The 26,354-nt window shown below is 44.2% G+C and overlaps 2 protein-coding genes across 2 annotated transcripts in view; one reads left to right on the top strand and one right to left on the bottom strand.

Moving 5' to 3' along the window:
- Positions 1-26,354, top strand: part of MRPS5 (mitochondrial ribosomal protein S5) — a 1,175,798-nt gene that overhangs the window by 266,302 nt on the left and 883,142 nt on the right. The gene's annotated exons all lie outside the window — the stretch shown is intronic.
- On the bottom strand, positions 7-26,279 carry LOC135312775 (syntabulin-like). Its single transcript, XM_064448532.1, has 5 exons — positions 26,186-26,279; positions 6,437-6,536; positions 3,523-3,726; positions 2,380-2,529; positions 7-1,156 (listed from the first exon to the last, which is right to left on the bottom strand). The coding sequence occupies exons 1-5, from the start codon at positions 26,277-26,279 to the stop codon at positions 7-9; spliced, it is 1,698 nt and encodes a 565-aa protein (XP_064304602.1).

Here is a 26,354-nt window from a genome sequence, read left to right as displayed (position 1 = left end):
AAGGCTTTACCTTTTCCATTCTGAAACAAGTAACATGTTTTCAAACCGATTTATAGGGCAAATCAAATAGTCAAGAGCAAAACGGTGGACTAGGACAGAACTGCAAAACAACGCTCCAGTACTGTAAATGAGATCTGTTCCTGCTCCATGAGTACTGAAAGCCCGCATGATAGTTGGTACAACAGGGGCTGCTACAGCCAGATCGCTGGCGAGTCTGCTGCTCCAGTATGTCTTCTTTATTCCTGTCTGAGAAACAGTATTGACGTACCCAAAGACTTCATCATCGTGAGGTTCTGTAAAATCAAGTTCTTTCACAAAATGGTTTTCATTAACTCCGTGCTCCACCTTCCTGCATGGAGGTGTCACAGGAGACAAAAGGATGGTAGAGTTTGGCTCACCTGGAGTTAAGTCCACTACGATACCAGAATCACTGAGGCTTTCAAGAGAAATTGACCCAATTCCTTCAGGGAAGAAGGCGGGCTTAGAGGACAGGCATCTTGAGCTCTGAGCTCTGGACATGTTTTGAATGAACTGCTCCCCTTCTAGGCTATATGGCACCACATCAGTCTGGATGGTCTGCTCCACCATCATGTTTCTGACTTTCTCCTCCTCCTCCTGGGAAAAAGTTAGTTTCTCACCCAGAACATTTTCAAGCATCTCTTGATTCACAATAGAATTGGAGGGAGCTGAATCACTCAACTCAGAGGTTGTGGTGGTCAAACTCTCTTCAAATAAATCAGTCCCGTTAGCTGTGTCCTCATGAAGAAACAGCCCACTACCTGCCAGCTCCTCCAGAGCTTGGTCCTCTGTGGTGGGGCTGTCTGGCATCGTGGTACACAACGGCTTCCCCTCAGAGTCACATGTGTACTCTGGGCGCTGCTCATCTCTCACAGAGCTCTTCAGGGCCATCTCCATGCTCGACACCAAAGATTCCAGTTTCTTGTTTTCAATGCTTACTTCTAGGAAGTATTTCTGAAATTTTTTGTCTTTCTCAGCCAAGCTCTTCTTCATGCTCTCAATACCTCGCTTGAGTTCTTTAATTTCCCTCCTTGCTTCCAAGAGGCTCAGCTCCATCTCCACATGATTACACTCGTCTTCGATCCAGTCTTCCTTCATACGTTCCACCTGAGCTTTGAGCTTTTCGATTTCTCTTTCCCTGGAGCAAAATAAAAATATCGTAACACTTCTGGTGACTGCCTAGTTGAAGAGTCAACGTGAGGCTCCACCTCACTGGGGTGGCTATGCTGCAAAGATGCTCCAATGGAAGAAGCAAATTCCTCCATGCATCATTTGCTGCCACCTCTGAGAGAACTGGCAGAGATGTCAGCTGGCTGCCAAGACGCACTGGCTGATTCCTAGCTGGAGTCACCAACCTGGCCACACAGCCAGCAGCCTTGTGGGCTATGCTGTGATCCTGGACACTTGGAGGTGAAAGTGGTGGCCTCTGGGTTAGGTCCAACCAGTACAGCGCTTGACATCTCACCTACTGCCTCACCCTGGAGGAAATGACAAACAGCTGCCTGGATGTGTCCCCTGTGCCTGCCAGCAGCTCGTCACGTATAGCCAGAGCCAACAGTGGCCTCAGACAGCAGGATGGCTCAGGGCTGCAGGCACCTGGCTTGCTTGGCACCCGGCTTGCTTTGCACCCCCCCAGCCCAGCATGGATCCAGAGGCTTCTGCCCTCACTTGCAAGCAAGTGGGGAGAAGGGCCCCCTGCGTGAGATCCAGCCCTCACAGGTACAGATGTCGGGCCACCCAAAGCAGGACCAAGGGGTCCCTGGGACTCTACCTGGGGGCTCCATTCAAACAACCCTTTGTGCCCGCTTGGGTTGTGTGTGCTGGAAAGCCAGTTCTCAGAGCACAGCTTTAGTAAAAGAGAGAACATCTGTTGCTGTGTAATGTACATTGTTGCTTCTTCGCTTAGCATCCATACAAAGTGCTACTGCAAAAAAGTCCATATCTAAGCAACAAAACCACAAGCGGGCACACTAGTTTGTGTCAGAGCTTTTCTTTCATTAGGGGAAAAGGGGGACATTTGTCGTCGTATTTTCTGAGCGAGGTGGAACTTTTTTATGTATAAAAGGTCTCAGTGCTAAAGTAGGCTGGTGAAGAACTATCCTTTAAAAGTCTTCTATCGGGAAAGTTCAAAAAAAGGGAAAAAGAGACAGCCATATTTGTAACGGAAGTGCACGGTACATATTCAGTGAGCACACAATGAAACCTTAAATACCTGAAAACAACCTAATCAGCCCGATCATATTTCCAATCTCTTAATGAAAACTTTACATGGTCAAGAAAAGAGTAAAAATGATCAGGACTCCCATCCCTTAATGCTCCTGAATAAATCTTGTCCAGTCTTATTTCTGAAGTGAAATATACCTTTCTGTAACTTTGCACTCGGATTCCTTCAGCTTTTTTTTCAAATGCCGTATTGTAACTTCTTTCTGCTGCAGAGGAGTCAAATACCGCTCCGGATTTTCTGGCTTAGTGCTGCAATTGTGACCACAAGAAATAGATTTCCCTGATCGCCTGAAAAGAAAAAAACCATCACACCATCACATAACATCACTCCTACAGTTCTTCAGTCCTGGCAAAAAGGAACACATCCCATAGACTGATATGGCGCTTGGCTCATTTTGGGCTCCTCAGTGTCCACACAAGTGACTCCCTCTGGCAAATCAAAGTACTTGAGAAAAGGGCTGATTTGTGGCTATAGTACAAAATTTACTATTTATCATACTTGTTTTCAGTGCCATTGCCTCAAATGAGACATTTAACTTTAAAACACCTAGCCATCTCCTCACCCAAAACGGTGCCCAAGAGCAGGCAGCTGGGCCATTGGCAAGGGCACCCAGCTGCAGACACAGCCAGCTAAGGAAGCGTACAGACTGAGTTCAGCTCCACATGTGAGTTAAGAAGCCGAGCACCCTGAAACCTACATTAATCCTATCTAGCTTTAGGTGTGTATCTGACGTGCTTGGCTGTTGAGTTGCCTGGGGTGGGAGGAAAGAGAGAGAAAGGGAGGGAGAGAAACAACAATTTCTTCTCTGCAATACGTGTCGCATGCTCCCGCAGGTATTAGTTTTCTTCCCTGTAGAGGAAACTGCACACAGAGGTACCTAAGGCCGGGCAGGGTGAATTTTCACCCGAGCATACAATATTTTCTATACAACCCCACCCAACTCTCTCCAAAGGAGAAAGGACCTTTCTGTGAAAGAACCAGGAAAGCCACATGAGAACTGACAGCATAAAACCACGGAAAGGAGCCTGCCTTGGAGTGAAAACCAGCTACAAAGTGCTTTGACTAAAAGTAACCTTGAATTTTACAGTACTGAAACAGTAAAACTTTTACATGGGATAGAGCACACTGTTGATTGTCAAGCCACCAATATGAAGAGTCACACCCATGCTGAGGAGCAACACGACCCCTTTGGCAAGCCAGACAACCAGCTGATGCCACATTTGAGTGCAGAGAGGGTAAGTCAGTGTGCTGAACACCAGGATGCTGAAATAAAGACTTACCTCGTCACTTGGCTGCTGTCACTTCCTTTGTTTGAGCCTGAGTTGCTTCTGCTGGCTAAAGAAGCCCCATAATTCTGACGGGTGTTCGCAGGACTCGGCTGGTTTTTGCTCAGTGTTGACAAAGGGGCCTTTTCACGGGAAGCAGGTGGGCTGGGTCTGGACTTGTTGGATAAGGATCCATTATTCTGACCATGAAGGCCACAACTGGAGGAGAACCAACATGGTTAAAGCATACTGGATTATCTTTATCACACAACTCATTATGTGTCTTATTTCACGCACAAAGCTGTCTAAACACTAAAACAGGTAGATAACTGTGAGTGGCCGGGAAGAAAGTCCTGAAGTCATCAGCCACTGCACACTCTTTCACTGACTGTGGGGCTCTCAGTCTGAATTATGTGATCTAGGGAAACGTTGGCCATTTTCACGTTTCTCTGTGGATAGCACGGTTCCCACTGACTCCACCAGATCATCCACATTCCCTGAACCTCTGACTCCATTAAGCAATGAGAGGACTGCAGCCTGGGCTAGGGCCAAAAGAACCACGCTTCAGCCTTCCCTGGCCAGACCGGCAGAGGGATGCCTGCTCATGGAGGTTTGCTCTAAGACTGCTTTCATGCTCCTTGGCAAGCAGCCTGAGGGATCACAGTGTGTGATGAAAACAGATTTGTTTGAGCCACTGTTCCTTTCTCTCTTTGGCATAGAGGGTGCTTCAGCTGCCACTGTCAACTATTCATAGAATCATAGAAGAGAATCATAGAATCATTAAGGTTGGAAAAGACCCCTAGGATCATCAAGTCCAACTGTCAACCCAACATCACCAAGTCTCCTAAACCATGCCCTGAGGTGCCACATCTACACATCTTTTAAGTACCTCCAGGAATGGCGACTCTAACCACCTCCCTGGGCAGCCTGGTCCAATGCCTGACCATTCATTTGCTTAGATATAGTTCAAAGCCTACGGTGAGCAGGCTGAAATAGTATTAAAATAGACAAAGAAAACCACAGATTTTTTCCTTCCTTCCTTCCTTCCTTCCTTCCTTCCTTCCTTCCTTCCTTCCTTCCTTCCTTCCTTCCTTCCTTCCTTCCTTCCTTCCTTCCTTCCTTCCTTCCAGTTTCCCTCATACGTATCTACCTTTCTTTTCCCACTCTTTATTAAATAACCTGACTGTCGACTGTGGGCTTGAAAGCAACTGCTATCTGTGCTGCTGGCAACTGCCAAAGGACTGAGGTGCTCTGAGCACAGCTCCCCAAGGTGGGTTCCTCGCTTGCTCGCTTGGTTTGTCTTCCTGCCCTGCTACACTGCTACCTACATCATCTCATGGAATTTGTTCTTCTCAACTGTAATGAAAGGGCTGGTTTCAGAAAAGAAAAAGGCAAATCCAGCCAACCAAAGAGGCCTGAACATAAAAATTTAAATACCACAGCACTATGAAGCAAGAACTCTTCTCAAGATTCCCTAACTTGGTTTCGTCCCCCCTCTGAAAATGGAACAGTTTATAAGGAAAGTGGCTGCTGCAAACCTTCATCACACTGCTGTGGTTTGGGTGATTTTATAATTATTTTACAATGAAGTGCGGGACTGTGGTTTGTGACAACACTGAGATTTTTCAGAGGAAGTTGAGTCAAACAGTTAAAAGAGAACATATCGCAAAGGAGACCTCTCCTTCCACTTCGTACAGTACAGCATCAACTCTTGGGTGAGGCAGAATTCACATAGACTGTGCATAATGCAGCAATGCAATTGAAGGAGCATTATTACAGAGGACTTCTGTCTAATTAAGTGGGTCAGGATGCTCTAATTTGAAGTTACATTTAAATGCACAGAAATACATGCAATGATACAGAATCTTACTGCAAGTAAGGTGATTTTAGGGCTTCATATGATACTTAGTATTTTTCACACACACACACGCACCCCCGGCCAGTACCTTTACTGGTTAGATTTAATCTAGAGAGTGCTTAGGTAATGTTTATTTTTCTAATGAACAGTCTCATGACACAGATAGGAAACTGCTCATTAAGCATCATTCTGACAATCTCTGTGCGCTGGGGCACACTCCGACCTCAGAGACATCTGTGTGACTTAAGCCTAGAGGTATCCCACTGCCAGTCCCGGCCTGCCTGCCAGCACTTCCACAAAGGGCAGGAAACCCGTCCTGTCAATCTGAACTCTTTCCACCTACTCCAAAAAATGTAACCAGCAGGGATTTTGTGGGTGGAGCACAATGTGCGCTGCTCCACCCAAATGTCCTCATCCTCGCATTCACAAGCTCTCTGGATTTGCACTTCACAAATGATAGGGAGAAATCTTACAGAAATCTTTCTTGAAAGATTTGTTTAGATAGATAACTCATTTATTATTTTTTTTTTTTTGCATATAGTTTTAGTTACAGAAAGGTTGGGCAAGGGTGTTGAATACAAAAGCATCAAAGGCAATATTGTCTACTTCTTCCTACAAAAAATAAGGTCATGACCTGGAAAGCCACATGCCAAGCTGACAGTTTATTACAAAGAGAAAACAGTGATAAGACCAAAAGGTTAAGGTTAACTTCTTAGAGGTACTGCTGTTAAGCAACATATACCCAGTTGCCTCCTCCTCCACTCCAGCTGAAGTCTCTTCTGTCTTACCTGAGGGTATCTCCCATACTTGTTATGAACAAACAACACAAAAATACCTGTCGGCTGATCTGGCCTATTGACATGTTTTGGTCTCAAAAAATATAGCTTTTTTTTCCCCTTTCTCATATTACAGTTCTCATCAGTGTAAGTGCTGCCCAAGAGCATAGTGTTAGCCCAATTGTTTCAAAACTCACACTAGTGCTATTTTATGTATTAGCTGCAAGGCCTTACATAGTAGTCTATCTCTGCACTAGCAACTCTCTCACTCTTCAGGAAAAATGGCTTTGCTTACTTGTGAGAAAAAGACCTTTTGCTTCCAGCAGCCGACACATGGGCTTCAGGCACTGAGGTACAGCCTGTGTTGCTTGAAGAGCTAAAATTGGTTTTAATCCCTGGAAAAGAAAAGGGACGAGTAAAAACACAGTGGAAATCATAACTCAAAGGCTGTTTTAAAAATCACGATGAACAACAAGCATCATCCCTTTGCCCATCCTGTGTGAATTTTAGCAGTTGCATGAATTTTCCAACAACCCTGATGTCAAGCACGTGATTTGTTCTGGATTTGCAACATTTCTTCAGAAGTGGCACTTAAACAAGAGCAGAGAAAAACCATTTGGACACAAACCCCTCACAGTAAAGAAGCCCTTTTAGGACACAGCTAGGAACATTTGTTGTGACCACCTGTTTGCTTTCTTACAGCCGTCAATACAAGAATCAGGCTGCTCACGTGGCTCCTGCAGCAGCACACAACTGTAACTGTAGATTTCGCTTGCTTTAAACCATAGGAAAACACTACGCGCTGGGGGAAAAGCCGCTTCCATTTTGGTCTCTGAGACGATGTACACATACATGCATATGTACATATACGTGTGTATAGGCTAATAGGGTATATGCGTCTGCGTATGTACACACATATGCAGGTTCTCGTGGCACACAGAAGGACAGTAAAGCAGTTCTAATAGCCTTAAATCAGTCCAATAATCACGCGCGGCTCTCAAGTGCTTCTGGGGTGTTAAGCCATCTACCTGATTTCTGACTTTCTATGGATCACAGCTTTTATTTCCCAAGCCCTGGCATGTACAGGGAAAACCGCTTTCATTTTGCTACAATCAGTAGTAGGCAGAGCCACTAAGAAAGTCTTATCACCTGGAAAAATACCCACCCTAAAGTTAGGATTTTTTTCAGTCTGTCACTCAAATGGCAGATGTCCAAAGCCATATCTGGGCCTTACACTGCAAAGCCACAATATTGTACGATGACTTTAATCTGAGGGAATGGAAATAACTTTCCAACAGCCTTTAAACAGCTGGTCAGGGGGAGCATCTCTCACCTGAGAATTTCTGGGCGCCGTCTCACGCACAGACACCCCCAGCCAGCAGCTGCAGACTTACCATGAACCCCATTTTTGCTATATTTTCCATGATGCATCTGCAGATACCATCATCCCCCACTGGGGTGGATAAACCTTCAGCTGCACAGTCGTTCTTAAATCCTTTGCAGAACTGATGGTGATGTGCACGTCTTGTACCCCAGTTGACTACTTTTGTTGCTGTGACAATGTGATTGCGAAAGCTCACACATCTAAGTCCCAGAACAACCCACCTCAGCAGCATTAACCATGAAAGAGGCTGCCGTTTCTCAAAAACCATTTCTTTTGCCTGAACTGGCTATAACACTTGTTTTGCCCTGATCTGAGACTCCCCTGACTAAGAGGAGTGTCTTACCCACCATTTCCCACAAAGGATACCACATATTCAGTCATCATGAATTTCTCATTTGAAATTCATTCATACATATATTTCCATGCTGCAGCCACTCAGTGTCACAGTGCTGGCAGGCAAGACAACTTGGCACCATGCTCTGACGGAAACGCTCATGCCACACGTAATGGCATCCAACACTGAGAGGCCCGTCACTCTGGCCCCAGCCCACCTTGCAGCAGGCTACAAGCAGCAGCACACCCACTCCCTAGGAGCAGAGCTGTGCACCGCTCTGTGCAACGGGAAGAACAACACAGCGATGGCCAACAAAGTGCTGCAACGTTTTCCAGGATTGCTTCTTGCCTGCAAGACACTGGAGTGAAATAGTGCAGTATCAAGTGCTGTCCCTGCACTTTATTGCTCAGTGGGCAACGGCACTGAGCTAAGAGAGTGCTGCAAACAGCATCATGCTTTCTGCACTGCCTTTTAGCCTCCTTGCTGCCCTGACAGCACCACTACAGTCACCTAGCTCTAGCTGACATGGAGGGGAGAGGGGAGCCTGCAACCCCACGACTGCATGCTGTGCTGCCCACGATGAGGAGCGCAGGCAGTGCCAGCTGGCACAACCCAGGCAGAGGCAGAAAAGGCAGTGACGGTACGTCAGACGTGTGTGCACATCTGCCCCATGGGTTGGAGGACCACTGCTTAGGGAGCTAACACCGTCCTGCCACAGCACTGCAATTGGCTGGGCAAGGTAGAACAGCTTAGGTATACTTGGTCTGCCAGGACAGTATGCAACCCCATCACATACGTACCTATGTCTATGGAGCCAGTATATACATTTCTTACACAGAGCCACACAACAACCGTACATGCATGCCTGGAGTATAGCATCCCAGTCTGCTATTTATAGCCATTACAGATGGTTGGATACCTTGTGGCATGGTCTTCTGGCCTCAAAAGTCAAATTTTGCTTGCACTTGAGCATGTAATATTTTTCCTTCTATAAGAATAAAGCTCAAACTTTCCTGTGTGCATTTGATTGTCCATGTGCTATCTAAATGGTAAGGTTACAACATAGAAAAAAGGAAGAAGTGTAAGTAATATCTGTGACAGGAACACTGACAGCTGAGCAGAACTGGATTCCTAAAACTCAGGATGCATCTGAGTTTAGTAAATCTTTTAAGCTAATTTAGTCTTTTGGTGTAAGTCTTTCTTATTTGCAACTTCACCACTCTTTCATAGCTGCCAAAGTATAGAAACCACAGAACTACCTATCTTCTGACTCCATAAACATGACCTCTTAATATATATCTATGTGTGTGTATATATAGATATAGAAATCATTCTTGATGCTAGGTTTGCATATAGTCACCCAGTGAAACAGAGCTGTAAATGAAACAGCGCTGACAGAGACAGCTTGTCCTCAGAATGTAAAGCACTTCAATTTGCTGATCTTCTGTGCCTTCAAAAGCATCCTGTTACACAGCAAAGAGACGAAAACACAAAAAAATATAAGTTCACCACTCCAGTGCAGCTGATGGAGGAATAAGTAGCGTGCTGTCCCTGTAGATAGCTTTATTTAGAGACCCCAAGGGAAGAGAGGGGGCCTGACTGCATAAGAACTTCCAGCAAAACCGTTAGATACAGCTGGAAAAGTAGAGATAATTCAGTTGTAATGCCCTTTATTGAAAGAATCTGTATTTTTAAAAGACTAAGTTTAATTTATCTTAAAACTTTTAACTCACAGCTACATCTCCACTTTCAATCTTTAACAGCATAAGCAGTAATATTTCCAGGAAACATTAATGCTACTTCTTTTCTATTTAATACGGGGTTGCTCCTGCAAGATTGTTTTTGTACACCACAAGCAATCTAGGAAAGAACACCAGACTGCTCACATGCACGAACAAATGTAAGAAAAAGAAGCTGCACAGAAGTGATGAAGTCTTGCTTCAGCATTTCCGGCTTTTCTTCAGATAACACCCTTTAAAAAATGACCCATGTTGAGGGCAAAGGCTGCCAGCAGGGAATGCACTCAATTCACAGTGTCAAGCTCAGCTGGCAGCGTGTTTTTGTTCCAGTCCCTGGCCTTTGACTTACTATGCGATTTACTATTACTATACATGAGACTCTTGCCTTGCACTTTGCTATAAATTTCACATCCAACAGTAACTGCGTAAATGCAGATATAATCCTGGGAGCAAGGATCAGGACTCTCCTCCACGTAGACTGCTCTATTCTTTGTGTGACAGAGAAGCTGCTCCCATGTGCTCTGCCGCTGCCCGTGTCCGACAGATACCCTCTACTACCCCGAGGTCTAAAGCCAGTGGAGGAAGCTGATGATGCTCTGTAGGTTGCAGTGGTTCAGAACTCTTGTGAGAGGTGTGGATTTGAACTCCTTTGGTCTAAGGAGGGCACTGAACTCAGATCTTTTCCCTGACCTCTACTTGCGCAGCTGCCACACAGAACAGGGTGGGTGGTAGCACCAGTGCTGGCCATAGTTCAAAGCAATGAAACGTGCTGGTTGCTGGCACTCACAGAGGTGGTCTGGCTCTGGTACAGAGGTTCAGAGTGAATGTGAGGCACGTGCATGGGCGCAAGCAGGGTACAAGTAGGTGGCCAAATCTGGGAGACGGGCACGCCTCTCTGGCCTCTCCTGTGGACTGGTAGAGGTGCGTTCCTGCCCGGCATGCTCTCTGCTGTGAATCTTGGATTGTAGTACCTAACCACCCCCTCTTATTGTATATGCAGTTTAGTCATCAAGCGCAGACTTGCAAGTTGTGCTCCCAGAATGACAGTGAGAACCTGAGCACAGCAATGCCTGGCATCAGCATCCCCTCCCCTATCCCACTGCGCTGGCCAAAGAAGCTATCACTTATCACTCTTGGGTGGACATCTACCTGACTGCTTGCCTGTGCCCTCTCCTCAGACAGATCTGTTAATCACGTTGCAGCTGATTGCACAGCGCAGTAACGGCTGATAAATTGGCAGCTGGCAAACATGCAGTCAGAGAAGACGTGGAGCAAAACTTTCAGTGTGGGTGACCATCAACTGTTCAAACCTGCTGGGTGAGGAGACTTCCAGCTCAATGCCAGGCAGAAGACTTTGGGGAAGAACTTCAACGCAGATCCTGCTTCCCTGCATTTAGATCTAAACTTGATTTTACTTGACCCCCTCAATTCATACTGCTGGTTGTGTGATCTAAACTAATTATGCATCTTGATTTTTGCTCATCTAGTTCACCTACTTTTCTTACTTTGGAAGAAAGTTTGTTATCAAATAATCAAAATTTATCTCATTAAGCAGTTTTCCAATCTCATCTAAATACTATAGCTTTGGTAGTAATCTGAGCTGCATTCATGCAAAGTATAAGCACTGCAGATCTCCAAATAAATACGGAATGTGGCTTGTGTATGCCGTGAAACCACAGTCAGTCAAGCTCATCTCTAAAAACAGTCACTACAAACTAATTACTGAGATTGGCTGAGAGCCATCATGTAGACTCTGCATATCACTGTATCCTGAGCCAGCATTTTTCTTCATTGTTTTTAATTCATGGATTTGCAGAGCAGCCACGAGCAGATGTTGGAACAGACAAAGAGCATTACAAGGTGGGGTTTTTTTCCTGCTTTATATACCTTACAGAGATTCTTCGTACGGAAATTAGCCTGACCTAATTCTTTTTTGTGATTCTATATGCAGTTTGAGCTCTTCTAACACCACTTTAGAACAGCTGCCAGCAATTTTCCCTTCTCATCCTGAAATGACCTTTGCTGGGGGAACACATGTTCACGGAGAAGACAACAGTCTGGACAACTTCTCTTTCTGTTCAAACCAAAAGGCTCTTTCGATCAGAGATGGAAGGATGCTACTTTGCTACTCCAACCTCATTAGAAACATTGAGACTGGAGGTTCAAGAAATACCAATAGATGTATAACATGATACTCAACTTGTATATGACAGTTTTGGAAAAACCTCTGTGATGTGTAAATCCACCTACGGACAAGTCTTTAATAAGGAAGCATGTGGTGTCACCTCAGGAGTTTTCTCATATACCTGGCAGTACTACCTGGTCTGCTTGAATAGAAATGAATAGGCTGGTCAGAAGTACTTTTAGAAGCTGGAAAACATCATCTTTGGCAGGGATGACTTAACAGGACACAGAAAGGGAGTGAACTCCGTCATAGACTAGGTCAACATGCCAGCCGTCCCGTTATGTTGGTGGCAGAAGTTTAACCAAGGGCTTTCAGAGGCCTCTTCAACACATCTCCTAAATCTGGTTCCAATGCACAAGGAGGAGAGAGGCTGGCTGGTGCACAGCAACAAACCCCGCAGGCATGCATTCGCAGCAGCAAATGCTGCAGGTATGTGTCCACAGCATATATGCAAACGCATGAAATCACATGCTAAACCTGATTCAGCTGAAAGCTTTTGCACAATCACCCTTAATAGAAGGCACATGGTTTTCATTATAATGTGCATAAAACATTTTAAATCAGTTTTACCTGTTTTCAACAGGGAAGAGAAAACCACCAGAATGAGAAACATATGCGAGAGGTAACTAACTAAGCAGCCCTGCAATCCCAGGATCAAAAGCAAAATTTGTCATAAAGCTAGCCAAACATTTACTGTAACGCACACCTTGAAATTATTACAAAAAAATAATAGAGATCAAGTGCCATCTACTGAAACGAACAGTAAAACCCTACCCAGTATATTGATTGGTTGCCTAAACTATATTTCTATAGTTAAAAAGAAAGACAAGGCGGGTCTCAAAGCAATGAATGTCAAGTTACGACTGCTGTCATTTGCTTGTTTTTCCCCCCAGTAGCACTCTTAGCATTAAGGAACACTAAGGACAGACATGAAGCCTGTGCTTTTTCAGCCTATTAATCCTTGAGGGTTTGCGGTCACACCGTATTCTGCCAACTTTAGCAAACACTCACAGCCTGCCAGGTGCCCAGACTTCGAAAGCCAACAGCTTCCTATTACTTACAGAATTTCAGAAGGGAGGAACAGGCGACCTGTAATGAAATGCCTCAACATGGAAGCAAGACAAGGCTTGTAATCCAAATAAAATACAAAACAAACTCTGCAGAATTTTCATTTCCTGTCAACACAACTTACATAACAGTACACCTAAGATACGGTATTATAAGGTACATCTACTGTTTTGTTACAACACATTAAAAGTAATATATTTCAAGCTCCTTGGGGAAGCGATGTCCACCTTGCAGCGGCTGGAGCAGGATTTATGAAAGGATGCCAGGTCCCCAGCTCCACGGGGGGAATTTTGGAAGTAGCACTCTCCCTATCTGCCACCTCACTTGAGAAATCCTGCTCTCAATCAGCAGAGTGTCTCAGCTATGTGAAAATCTTGTTTCTGGGCATGCCTAGAAGCAGGTCAGCTTTAAAAGCACTGAAGAGCTCGGTGCCTGGCTCCTCTCTAAAGACCAGGGTGGGTGTTTCACACTACACAGAAGACATCAGGGTCCACACAAAAGCAGCCCAAGGAAAGCTCTCTTCTGCTCTCTGCTTTACTGGAGAAAGGATCCACCTGGGATTTGCAGGGCCAGATTTAGCTTTGAACTGGGAGGAGGCTGCACATCATCTCCCCATCACGCCACCTGGGGCACGCACTGCGTCCAGCTGTAAGAACCAGGGGAGGAGATGGGGTTCCTGTCCTCTCAGCTTATCAGGGCCTTCTCCAGCTCCTCCACAGATTCACCCAGTTGAGGGTGCCTGCACGTCTTTGTCACCCATTGCTACAGAGTGGAATCCAAACAGGCCTGAATTTCCCACAGCTCCCCTGCCTCCATCAGGAGACCCTGCCTAACCCCTGCACCCAACACACCTGAGAAAAGTAAGTTCTACAATCTAGAGTTTTGGGCAAAGTTGGGCAACCTCTGCCTAGTTGCTCTATCAGATGCTGGGTTTTATTTTCTGTTCATAATTGTGGTTTATTTATTGGAACAGGGACTGGGCATGCATTTCCCCCTTCTTCCAGGCTCTTCCTAATCTCGGAATCATAACGACAGGTGAGGACCAAAAGAGATTGAAGGCATCTAAAACACAGCTTCCCCAGGATTTATATAGCTACGTACGTAAAAGCAAGCAAATGTTCAAAATGCCCCCGCTATCTGCAAAGACCTGCTTAGTTGTTTATGGCTGAGTTTAAAAAAGGGGGACAAATATTTTGATAGTTTTATTATTTTAATTTAACTAATTCTTAATTAAAAATAAATCCTTTCCGTTTTTAATTTTTAAAATTTTATCTTTTAAAAATATAATTAAATATTCTAATTTAATTAAACAAATTTAAAATTTATTGAATTAAATTAAGTACATTAATTAAAGCATTAAAATATCTCTAAGCATTCTAAATGTTTTAGATTGAAGATTGTCTTTGTTCAGTCTGAGAGAAAGGTTTTCTTTAATGTTTTGATTTGGCAGCAAACCCCAAATCAATTCTTTGCATAACTCCACTTTGAACATAAGAAAATGGCAGACAAAAAAAAAAGAGGGGATGTAGAGGAAAACAGAAAAGGAAATAATCTATCCATTCTCAGAAAACAGTTCAAACAGTTCAAATCCCAGGATTCTCTTTAAAAAGGCGGGGTTCCAAAAAACGTCAACAACAATGATGACAGGATTACAGGGCACTGTTTATGAAGGAAGATTAAGGGAATACAATTTGTGTATTCTAATCAGTCTGGCAACACTCTACCATGGGGAGGAGGAATACAGCTGGAAAACTGTAAAGAAAACCATTTAACAGCAACACAGGATTCTGGCTATGATGCATGTTATGTCATGAAAAATTACTTTAAATAAAAACTGATGTTTGGTGGAAGTGCTCATAGTAGAATGTAGCTGGAGTATGTTCAGAATATTTTAAGCAGGGCATCAGAAAACTATTTTCAACATTGACATAAATAATACAGATTGTAAATTACAAGCAGAGCACCAAGAAAAAAAAAATCTCCTATGAGAAGATTTATAATGGCCTTTCCATAGGCACAGTATTTCCTTCCATACAGGTGAAGCGGGCTGAAAACCACGGAAAACAGCCAGAAAGAGCAGAACATTTGCTGCAGTAGATACACAAATTGCAAAGCCTGTTCCAGCTTGACCTCACACATATTTTAAAACAAATACTTAAGAGCGTGCAGTGTGTATAGCATCGGTTTCTCTTATTTGACTCATATTCCATAACGAATGAGCAGAAGAGAGAAAAAAGCTTCTTAAATATAAAAAAGACTTTTTTTTTTTTAACTAAAGATCACTGCTCTGGCCATCTTCCATACCTGCCTCAACTCTGACCTCTAAACCTCAGTGCCCTTCTTACGCCAGGAGCTCAGCCATCTTTTCCCGATGGAGGAGGAGCATGTCCCCACAGTCCCCAGGAGACCTGCATCTCTATCAAAAGGCATTTGGCACTAAAAGGTGAATTGGCTGGCACAGGTCTCACCTTGTCCAACAGCCCAGCGGCTGAGGCGCTCCCTGCAAAAGTCCCATATCTGCATCCCCTACTTACTCAGATTTGCAGTTGGAGCCGTGGCTTTCTCACGGACCACGCGCAAGGCTGAGCTTGAGGTTGCAGGCATCCTGAGGCGAGAATCTCCCTTTAACAGTTGGCGTCCCACTTTCAGGAGATCTGGAGTGGTATCAGGACAATTAATGGGCCAGAGAGAGAGAGAGAGAGAGAGAGAAGAGTTATGGTGTGCCTGCTGGGTACTTGGCTTCAAACCCCCAATAAAAGAGTAACTAGATTATACAAAGTGGAAGAGCTTCCCTGGGAGCAGACTCCCTGCATCCCCTCAGCCTGCTCAGCAGCCTGCTACTAGGGCACTCGTCTCCTTTGTGCTCAAGTCCAGCCTCCAAAAGAGGCAAACAGATCTAAGTAGAAGTTTCTTTTCCCTTTACTGAACTAAGTAACAGGCATCTCCTTTTAATGTTCTTTTCCTTTGTGAGGAAGGACATAAGCACCTAAGTGCGCAAGATTTGTGCCCGAGACCCTGAATTGTAGGTGGCCTGTGCCACCAGCCCAGAGCTGAGCACATCATTGCTTAGGACAGATGGGATTCAGGCTTTCGCCTTTTACTTGCCCATTCCTCCTTTGTAACTTGCTGACTTCTTTTCGGGATCCTCTATTATCTCTGTGATGTCTGGGTGCCTGCTGCAGCCCGAGAGTCTTCTGAACAAAAGGAGATATATGTCTTGAGGGGCCTCAGCCCAACCAAGCAACATCAACAATAATTTTTTAGAAAGGGTGGATCATACAATCTGTGACATTTTTCTAGAACACTTTAATTTAACAGGAACTTGCAGATTTGGGTTCAAAAATACAAAACACTTGAAAGCCAAAACAGTCTTTGTAGGTGCTACTTTGTTTATTCTTCTTTGAAAGAAATACGTGGCCCTTTGAATATGTTATCCACACCAATTCAACTCAATTTGTTGAAATTCAAACTCTAAATCTAAAACATATAAAAATCCTAAATAAAAAACCATAGCGCTATGCTAATAATTTTTCAAAGATGCTTTTTCAGCATCTTTTGCTCAAAATATTTGTCTTCCAATTATATTCCGTTCTTATCTCTTGGAAGTTACACAGCACTTTTTTCACTTCAGTGCAATTCAGTTAGCTTATACCCTAAAAATTCTTCGCTCCTGCTAACAAAATTCACGGTGCAACGGGAGATACAGGCTGTCCATGTGCAATGCTAGCTGCCTTGGGCAGCGGTCCTCAGAAACAGGACAAACGGACAGTGCCCAAGCCTATCAGGGATGAACAGGAGAGGAAAAGGCATCTAATTAGACTTACTTGAAGATCCAAGTGTGATCTTCAAACACAAACTTTCTTCCGCAAATGAATGTCTAAGACTGGGTTTCCTTTCTGTTAAACGAAACAAAACAAAACAAAACAAACGTAAAAAAAAAACAAAAAAAAAAAAAGAAAAAGAAAAGAGACAGAAACCGTACTTGGCTTCAGTAAAGGCTAACAGCAGAGCTGCCATAGACCTGATGAGGAACACAGGAGATCGGGGTGGGATTCATCTGACTAAGCATGGATGTCTCTAATGTAGACACCCATGTCTGAGCCAGCCTCGGTCCCATATTTAGGCAACCGAGAGTTCGTCAATATAACCAGTGAGTTCAAGGTACTCCCTCACCCCCGAAACAGCTCCCACAACGGCCAGGAGAGAAACGGCAGATTCACCTGTTAAAGCTGTTCCACTTCTGATCAGCAATGGGACCAGTCACTGGGGCAGACAAGGGGGGCGCCCCCCCATCTGCAGCCCACAGCTCCTGAAGGTTGTCCAAGGAGACCCGTAGATTCGGTTTTCACCTCTCCTGAATCACAAATACCGAGGGATTTACCCCAGGCAGAGGAGCCCCAGCGGGATCCGCCGCCTGCGCTGGGTCCGTTGACCCAACTGGCAGGGACCGGTCAAAAACTGCCACGGGGGGGACCCAGGCGTTCCGATGCACGCGGAGGGGGCTGGGCTATGCAAATGAGGGCACCCCCAGCAGCCGCTTCCCCCCTGCTGCCAGCCGCCAGGCCTCACAGCACCAACTGCTACAACACACCAAGCCTTCACAGGGTGACGCCTCTCTGTGCTCAACTCCGGGATGCAAGCTTCGAGGTTAGCGCGGGCTTCAGCCTGGGCACGGCATCCTCGCTCACGGAGGGTGACATGTGCGCGCTCATTTCCCTCTGAAAGAGTTCAAAATAACATTAGAAACCCTCAAGCTGACACAACAACATCTTCAACTCGTTTAAACTAGACACAGGAGATGTTTCTGTGATCCGAGTTTTTAAGAACAAAAATACATGCTTTTTTGAGCCTGCAGCCGTTTTAATGCTGACTCTACTCCAGCAGTGCTTATTGAGAATGAAATCCATGTGCAGAGAAAGTAAGGATCTCCCTTAGCTGCCCGTGTCTGGGTACCTATTGGTGCTCAGTTAATATCTGGAAGTGTCTTAGACTGGAAGCATTTTTGTGTAGTAATGGAGGGCTGTGTTCCGTTAAGTAACAGGGAAGACTATATCCTGTGACCTTTTCTCTGGTGGCTTGGTATGTATGTGCAGCAGTTGAAATAAGCCCAATATGGCTTCCAGGAGACCAAAGCGTTCTGGAAGACAGTGCTGAGCAGTAGGCTACTAGTGCCTGCAAAGTTCCTGTAGTCTCTTTCTTCCCCACTCCCCAGCAGATTCTGGGCTGAGATGCACCCAGATTTTCCAGGCAGTGATCAACCTAGTGGACGATAAACTGGATTTTCCTTTAAACTGGATTTTCAGTTAATTGAAGTTAGTTAGAACTTGGTTGCTTCTGCAAATTGTAGATACCTATCTGCACCTTTAGACTTTCTAAATGCCAACAAATTTATTTTTTTTCCCAACAGGAACGGTGAAGCTAAATGCTCTTTGGCTGAATAAGCAGCACTGTATAAAATGTCTCGTGTGTGAAGATGTTTTTTGTACATTTATAATCGTGTTGAAGTAAAAGAATAGTATGAAGTCGTTCTTCTAACAGTTATTCAGTAGGTCTACAGTAAGTAAAACCACGCTGGAATAAGAAGGTCTGCTAACGGTGTGCTAACAGTGCTTATAATTAGTGTTCTGTTAACCAATGAGTTGGGTTTTCCCGGGCATAAATTGTGTTAGGAATGCAAAGCAAGGCTGACATCAGGAATGAATACTTCCCTGGTTTAAACAGCTTGCATCATTCCATCCAAACTCCGCTCAAATTCTTGCTTTGGAACCCAGAAAGAATGAGTCACATGTGGCTGTAGTTCATCATAGGTGCCTCTTTATTGAGAAACGAAACCTTTTCTGAGCCTGAAAGGTCGTAGCTTTATGTTGAATACGCATAGGAAGTTTGGAATAGAGATCAATGTTTGGAATAATGACCAAGTAAAAGAGCAGTGAAAGGGTAATCACTTTGTGGTTGTATTTATTGCTTGTATTTATTTTTCAGTGACTTCAGTTCCTCTGTCTGAGGTAATGTGAAGGTCTCCTCTCATCTGGATGCTACTGAAGTCCAATAAAATCACTCAGCCAGCGGAGTGCATGGAAACCACCTCTCTGTGCAGAGGAGTTGTGTGTTGTGCAGTTTATAGGGTGGGGCAGAAACATGATCTGCTGTGACTGTCCTCACTTCACAATTGCAAATGAATAGCAGCACTGCTTAACGCCTCATGTGGCTTTTTGGAATACCGCTGCCTTTACATGCAGGCTAGCGCGCATATACCGTCTTCCTTTCTGCATCGGTTCAGAGGTGCAGGGAACATACAAAAATCTGCTACTGTAAAGTGGCAAACATTATTACTCTGCATATGCTAGACTGACAGCACTGTCACCTATCTGGCCTTCTGGTGGAATGTACAACAGTGGGTCATCACCTCAAAAACACCCTTGGGAATTCCGTTAACTTGGGAGGTAGATCCTGATGCAAATTACTAATTTCATTCTTCCATGACAGACAGCAGAGCAGCTTAACAGAGCACAGGGAAACTTCTGGCCATTAATAATCAATGAAGGGAAACCGTGAAGGTACTGAATAAGTGCAGTCCCTCTCCTGTCCTGCCCAGTCCAAAGATAATATGAAGCCTTTGTACCTCAAATACTTCTAAGTTTTGTGTGTCCAGTTTGTCCATAGTTGGCATCTACCAGACACGGCTGCATCCAGTGATGACAGCTTTTAATTCTCTGCATTTTACACACTGATGTGGATGCGCACGGGTAGTTTAGGCATGTTGAAAGTTAACTCCTTTCGGCCTTGTCAATGAGAATTCTTGATTCTCTTTTAATAAGCACATCTTTATTCTTACCGAATCTGTGTTGAATTTCACCTTTTCAAACTAATGAAGCTTCACTTTTATTTTTAAGTCCTCTGGCAAGCAGCTTGACAGATTTTTCTAATCTAATAAACTGAATGCGAAGCCGGAGCGACCTCCTAACATCATTCTGTTACTACTTATGCAATCGAGGAGAGAGCTGCAACGTGGCACTTGGAGTATGGATCCAGTTGTTGCCCCAGCGCCACTCAGTGATGTGTTCTAGCTGAAGTGGGGAATAAAACAAGTGGATTTGGGGGTTACTTTTTTCCTTTGCTCTAGTCAGCCATGTATTTCTTGAAATTAGAAACCTATTTCTGTCGACAGATTCTCTGAGCTAGCAGGTAATGATGTCTGGGGTTTTATAGCAGTGATAAGAAATAATGCTAAAAGGATACACAACCGTAGACTTTAATTTTTTTTCCTTAAAGGCTATTGTTTCTATCTGTACTGAGCAATAGAATACAACACAGATGCTGAATACATGAAAAGGAACATTAGAAGTTGTCATCTCATCTGATCATGAAGAAAATGTTTGTAGTACTTGCATTACAAAGAGGATAGCTTCTGATGCCTCTGCTGAGGGGAAGGAGGGACACAAGCCAATGTCCTAGGCAAGTCAAATTGTTTTGGTCTGATTTTGAAAAAGACAGGTAGTATTGTTACTTGAAGCATTAGATTTGTCTAAATACCTCTGGGCCTTACAACTGTCCTACGTTCTCCCTGACACACTGAATCCTTAAGAACTGAGCGGCTTTTAGATTGTAAAATATTTGGGCAAATTATGAATTACAACCCATTTCTGACAGGAAGTTAAAGTATGCTGAAAATTGGACTCGTGTTCTTTAGCAGTTCACATTTTCTTTAATTGCAGACAACAACAGATAGCAGAAAGGGGAAAAAAAAAAAGAGAAGCAGCGCAGCAACGAAAGAAAATGGGGGAAGAAGCCCAAAGGCTAATGAAAGAAGAAGAAAACAAAACTGATGTAGAAGCGTCCGGACACAAACCAGGCATCAGTGGCACAGTGCCAAGGAAAAAGAGAACTTCAGCTCTACAACATACATATTGGTATTGATTTAAGTATTTCTAGGGCTTCAGCATTTCTAGGACTCCAACCGTTTGGTTTCAGGGCATTCTTCAGGGCATCTTGGAAGGCAGGGTTCTCTCAGAATATCTTCAAAGACTAGTAGGTGGTTATTAAAGGAGAAAAAAAGCCCACAGAAAATCATGCCTTGATGGAATGAAGTTTCCTGCAATAGTCCTATTCCAGCACCCTTCTTTGCAGCAAAAGTGATTGAGCAAGGATGTTGATTGAAAGACATCCTTAATGAATAGTTCAAGCCTAGAGAAAAGAATGGAAATACCTAAGAGTGTGGTAAATCTCCTGTATTGTCTATGCTTACCCGAAACATGTAATTAAACAGTTTTAAAGAACCCTTTGCTTCCTGCCTGATCGAGAATGTCTGCTTTTGCCTTTCCGTAAAGGTATTTATAAATGTTTCACATTTTTCCATGGGAGATAATATTGACGCGTGCAGAAGAAAATTACTTGTTAAAGGTGACCTACGACTCTCAACGTACTCCTGGTAGAGTACGCTCTGGTAGAGCACAAGTTACAGCTGAACACAAAAGTGGATTTCTTGTCACTTTGTCACCTGCAGCCCCTGTGCTACCATGCCCCTTTACAACACTACAGTGGTTAACAGCAGGGGCATCGCTACACAGCAGTGGTGCGTGCTGCTCCTTTCTTATGAAGGCTAATGTTGTGAACGTAGGGGAGCAATTCAATCGCTTACTTGTATTGGTAAATTTGTATTTCTAGCAGAAATTCTTCTACTTCCTACATTAAGGGGGAAAAAAAGTCTCACGCTGTATACTTGTTGCATAGGTAGTACAACTGAAAAAAAGGTGTCCTCCTGTGAATACACCTAAGTGTGAAAATTCTCAGTTCAGTTAACAGCACTTCTCAGGTTCCATTTTTGTACACTTACTGTATGTATTTACAGTGGGATTCCACTCAGAAAAGCGTGCAAGGTAAATAGGCAGTAGAAGACAACAGTAGTTTAATGAAGAAGAAAAGTTAATGTCTGCTGGAGGGAAAGGTGTGTGGGAGGAGGAGGGTCCATGTGGTCATTATGTGCAGCTCAGAACTTCAGTGAATACCTCCTGCATCTTCTGCTGTGCGGATGCTATTATCCCTGAATTCATGGGCTGTCTTGTGGCAGATGAGCGAGGACAGCAAATTCTGTGCCTGAGACGGGTTCCCTGTGTATCCAGGGTCCTGTGAAGTTGTGACAGAACGGGAAGGGGCGGGGGGACTAGATCACCTCTGCCTCGAAAAATAGAATTTTTAACTAAGTTGTAAGACACAAGTTCTGCTTAAAAGAGAAGTACTTGAGAAAGTAAAGACAGTAAGACTTACTCTGAATGGCCTTTGTCATGGAGAAAAGTTTAAAAAAATATTTAGTATGCTTGTCATGCTGCTTAAAATCTTGCACAGACCAACTGATTTGACAGCAATTTTTAGACATTAAAGAAGTCATTGAGAAATGTGAAATTTTAAAACACCTTTTAGAAAGCAACAATATGCACTTTTGTGTGTATCTTCTGCGCAAGTGTTCTGGCTGGAGTAGAATCAATGACTACAGCCTGTCCGGACTGAACAGCAGTATGGCAAGCAAATCTGCTCCTAGTACACACCTCTAAAGTATCTGATGGTGGACTGGAGATAAGAAGAAAGTCTGTGAATAAGCTTTAATAGCAATCCGCGTCTGTCCTTTCAACCACACTGATGAAGCAAGGAGGCACATGTCATAATTCTTTCCCTATTGCTGACACAGGGCAGGGAAACCTAATACCTGTTGCCTAGTTTAGGTTGGAAGCGACATCGCATCTTTCTAAAAAAATTAGTTTAGTGCTTACTATTGCTATTTCTGAGACAATGTAAAATAGGTGCAAATAGATGTTATTTATTAAAAATAAGAAAACATTGGCTAGTTAAGAAGTTAGAAACAAAGCCCCTGACTGCGTCATGAGAATGCTCGTGTGTTTTTGAGCCTTCAGCCGTTTTAAAAACGATTAGGTGCTGCCACCTCCTGCACATCAGCCCTCCTGCGTTGCTTTGCCCTCTCCTGCTGCGTACTCACACTGTTTTGCTGTTCTTCCCTCCATTTCCCTGCCTGTACTTGAGCACAACTGCTCTAGGAATTGCTCCCATCTACTCTACCAAGTCCTGACATAATGCCAGAAAGGGTACAGTGCTCTCGCAGGTAGTAGTCTGTATGTCAAAACAGCATGCATTGGTTTCATATGTTTTCCTGCGCTATAGTTGCTTGTGTTTGCAATGTCCCATGTTCATTTGTCTGAAGGGTTTTGGAGGAAAATGCTCCCCTGTTCTGCTCATGTAGGACATAAATAAAACAGTGCTTCAATTTTAGCGCATTTCTAGCGGTTGGGATTTAGGTGAGGTGGTTGATTTGGGGGGGGGAAAGAAGGCAAAATGAGGAAGTGATCAGAAGTGAAGAACAGCCTTGTGAGTGGGTGGACCTAAGTAAGCATGCAGGTGAATCTCTGGTGAGGCGGTGGGCAGTGCCTGTGCCTGGGTGTTTTCAGCAGCTGAGAGGCATGTTGGGTACCTCTTCAGCTGAATATTAAAGAAAGGCTTCTTTGAGCCTGGATTAGAAAGAGAAATGCATAATGGGATTATCAATAGGTGTTGCTTCAACCAGGGAAGGAGCCGACTTGGTTCCTATGCTACCCTGTAAGCATGAATTCAAGCAGCCCCCTGCTACCTGACCCTTAACCTATGCCCTGCTTGTCCTCCCCACCTGCACACTTTGAGGCAAGACTTCCCAGTGTGGTATGAACAATTTCTCAACTCAGAAAAAGGAGGAGGTTTTATTGAACTCTTTGGAGGCTAATGGTCCTCCCCTAGCTGCTCCATACAGCACCAGCAGGATCCAGGTGAATCATGACTAAGAGTAAAGCCAAATATTACATGGGGAAAAATCAAGATGGTACATTTGTCACAACAACTGGGATATCCTCTGTGGATCGGGAGCAAAGGCCAGTCCCACAAAGTCTGGGACTGGAGCATTTATCGTGGTACTTCAGGCCTCTTCTTACAAAGGGTACCTTGAGCTGTCTACATGCTTGCAGGATGGAGGAGGAAAGGTGGCAGCTTGGAAGCGAGCTGTATTTCGGGTAGAGATCAGAGCACGGACTTCTATCAGGAATGTGACGGGAACTCTCTTGCTGAGCATAGGTAAATAACTTATGAGAGTTGAGCGGACAGAAGATTTTTAAGGGCAAGAAGCAATTTTGACGTTATTCTGGTGTTAGCGCCTTGTGTCTTAAACATGGACCATGTCCAAAACATGGTTTGAAATGAGTTCAGCCTATTGACATTTTAAATGTAAGTGTAGGTTCATACTGCTTTGTTGCCTGCTTGCTGCAAAAGACACCCACGTAGTCACAGGTGAATCTCTCTCCTAGAACTGAAGATCTAAACTAGTCCTCTAAACTAGGCTCCATTTCACCACCACTCACAGCAAAGATCACTTAAACAATAGTGGCTGTTAAAGAGAAACCCAAAATTGTGATAAAGATGGTAAAATCACATATAAAATATTGCGCTCTCAGCCTTGAACAGACATGCTTTGAAGTAGCAATAAGGCATGTTGTGTCATGTGTTCCAGTCCCATCCCCTCCACCCCCCAACCTATTAATTTTGGCCCTTGTGCCCAGGTACTTAAAAGAAAAGCTTTTGAAAGTGACTTTGCAGCAACTATGTATTGCAGTAGTGTCATAAGGCAAGTCAAGTGGCCTGCAGGAACCCAGCAAGGTAGGTGAGCATGGAAGAGGGTGTTGCTGGCAGAGGAAGCAAGACGCTCTCATCTTCTCATCTTTGTGAACTCTTGGAGCCTGTGTTACATCAACATGCCTGTTCGATTTCTCTTCCTTAGTGAAATGCTTAATGAACACTAGGGAATCTGTTGCAAACACAAGTAATTCAGAACCCAGGCATTACAAGGATGCAAAAGGTCTCTGAATTGCCTCTGTAAGCATTGGTGCATATCACCCTCTTGAGTGTTGCAAATGCTCCCCACATGCTGGCCAACTGTTCCTCCTTCCTTGTGGCTAATAACTCCATTCTTCCCCAAAGCGGCAGGGCAGTGCATGGCGTTGTCTGGCTTCACTAGGCTTCTTCTGCTCTGTTACACTTGCTTACGCTTATTACACTTGCTTTGCTGGAGGGGAGAACAGGAAGCCAGTGAGGTTTAACCGGCCAGAGGTGTTGTTGAAAGGTTGGGTGGAGGCAGGCAAACACCGCTATGTCGTCTGTTGGTTGGCATTGCCCTCCTCTGAACTATGCACGGATTTCAAGTTTTGGACAGGAAGAATTTGTGGTTTGATGGTCACAGTGGCATCTCGGTGGGCACACTGAGACTGCATGGCTCTCAGATTAATTAAACAAGGCATTCTGGACTTCTGTTACATGCCGGGAAGACTGACACTCTCCTGGCAGCACAGAAATGAGCAGTTACAAGCTTCTGGAAGATTGCATTGAATTAAAGATTAGGCACTTGCATTTGTTAACTCAGCATGGGTGCAGTCATGCAGGTGGCATGTGTGTCCACAGACCAACTGGAGCCTTTTTCTCTGCCTGAGTGCTTATGCTTGGAGCTGTAATGAAGTTTTTCTCAGCAGAATTCTGTTCTTTGGGTCCTGATGGTTCCTTATGCCCTGATACAGTGCCTCCGCCAGCTCTGCCTGTGGCCAACAGCTCAGCTGAGACCGGCTATTTTATATGGCTTTGCTACAATAAAACACTCACACATTTACCATTTCTAACAGGCTTCATTGAACTTGTGATTATAAAGGTAATTTACAATAAAACAATTAAATAAACAATAAGCTAAAGCACAATACATTTCAAAGGGCTCATATGACTACAACATTCCAACACATTAAAACTTTAAAACACTCAAATTGTACCTACACCTATACTTATCTTTCTAACACGTTTCAAGACTCTCAACAAAGTACCTTTTTGGTTACAGTCCCTGTAAACACACAAGACCAGTGAAACACTCGAGCAATTGTACAACTGAGAAGAACACTACACAAGACAGGAACAAACAATGTGCTGGAAACTGCCTGGGGAATAGGGGGTTGACCTCTAAATTGAACTGACTCTTTGGACAACGAATGGATAACACTAGCATGCTCTCTGGAATACATGTGTGACATCCTTAGCGGGAACAAGTCTCCATGTCACTCAACACTGTAATTTCACAAAAGTTTTAGGTTAGTGCCGCCTAAAGAAATAGCCCACCTTTCTCTGGCCGTTTGCTCCCGTGCACGTCTCACGCTACTCTTGAGCCAGTGCAAAGTGCTGGTATATTTGCCCAGTGAACCAGCCAGGGAAACTCATTGAGCTTAACAAACAACAAATTAACATTCAGCAAACAAACATGAAAGAGAACTCACTGTATTCTCCTTGATCTCCCTGGTCATGTTCACTGTGCAGATATGTTGGCACCAGAAAGACACCAGCGCGGTGGGGTGCGGGGGTGGGGAACATGGTGACTGGGAGCAGGAGGACTATTTCTGTAGGCAGCAGTACTCTCAGAAAACACCAGTTACAAACATCCTGTAG

Source organism: Phalacrocorax carbo, chromosome 3, assembly GCF_963921805.1.
Source record: "Phalacrocorax carbo chromosome 3, bPhaCar2.1, whole genome shotgun sequence".
In the NCBI taxonomy this organism is placed as follows: Eukaryota; Metazoa; Chordata; class Aves; order Suliformes; family Phalacrocoracidae; genus Phalacrocorax; species Phalacrocorax carbo.
Note: the sequence above shows the minus strand (reverse complement) of the source record. Positions and strands in the feature narration are given on the sequence as shown.

Coding starts and splice junctions, on each gene's coding strand:
- LOC135312775 (XM_064448532.1), bottom strand. CDS start 26,279: ATGTTCCCCACCCCCGCACCCCACCGCGCTGGTGTCTTTCTGGTGCCA. Junction 6,537..26,185: donor GGGAGATCAAGGAGAATACA/GTGAGTTCTCTT, acceptor TTTCTTTTCCAG/GGATTAAAACCAATTTTAGC. Junction 2,530..3,522: donor GACAGCAGCCAAGTGACGAG/GTAAGTCTTTAT, acceptor TTTTCTTTTCAG/GCGATCAGGGAAATCTATTT.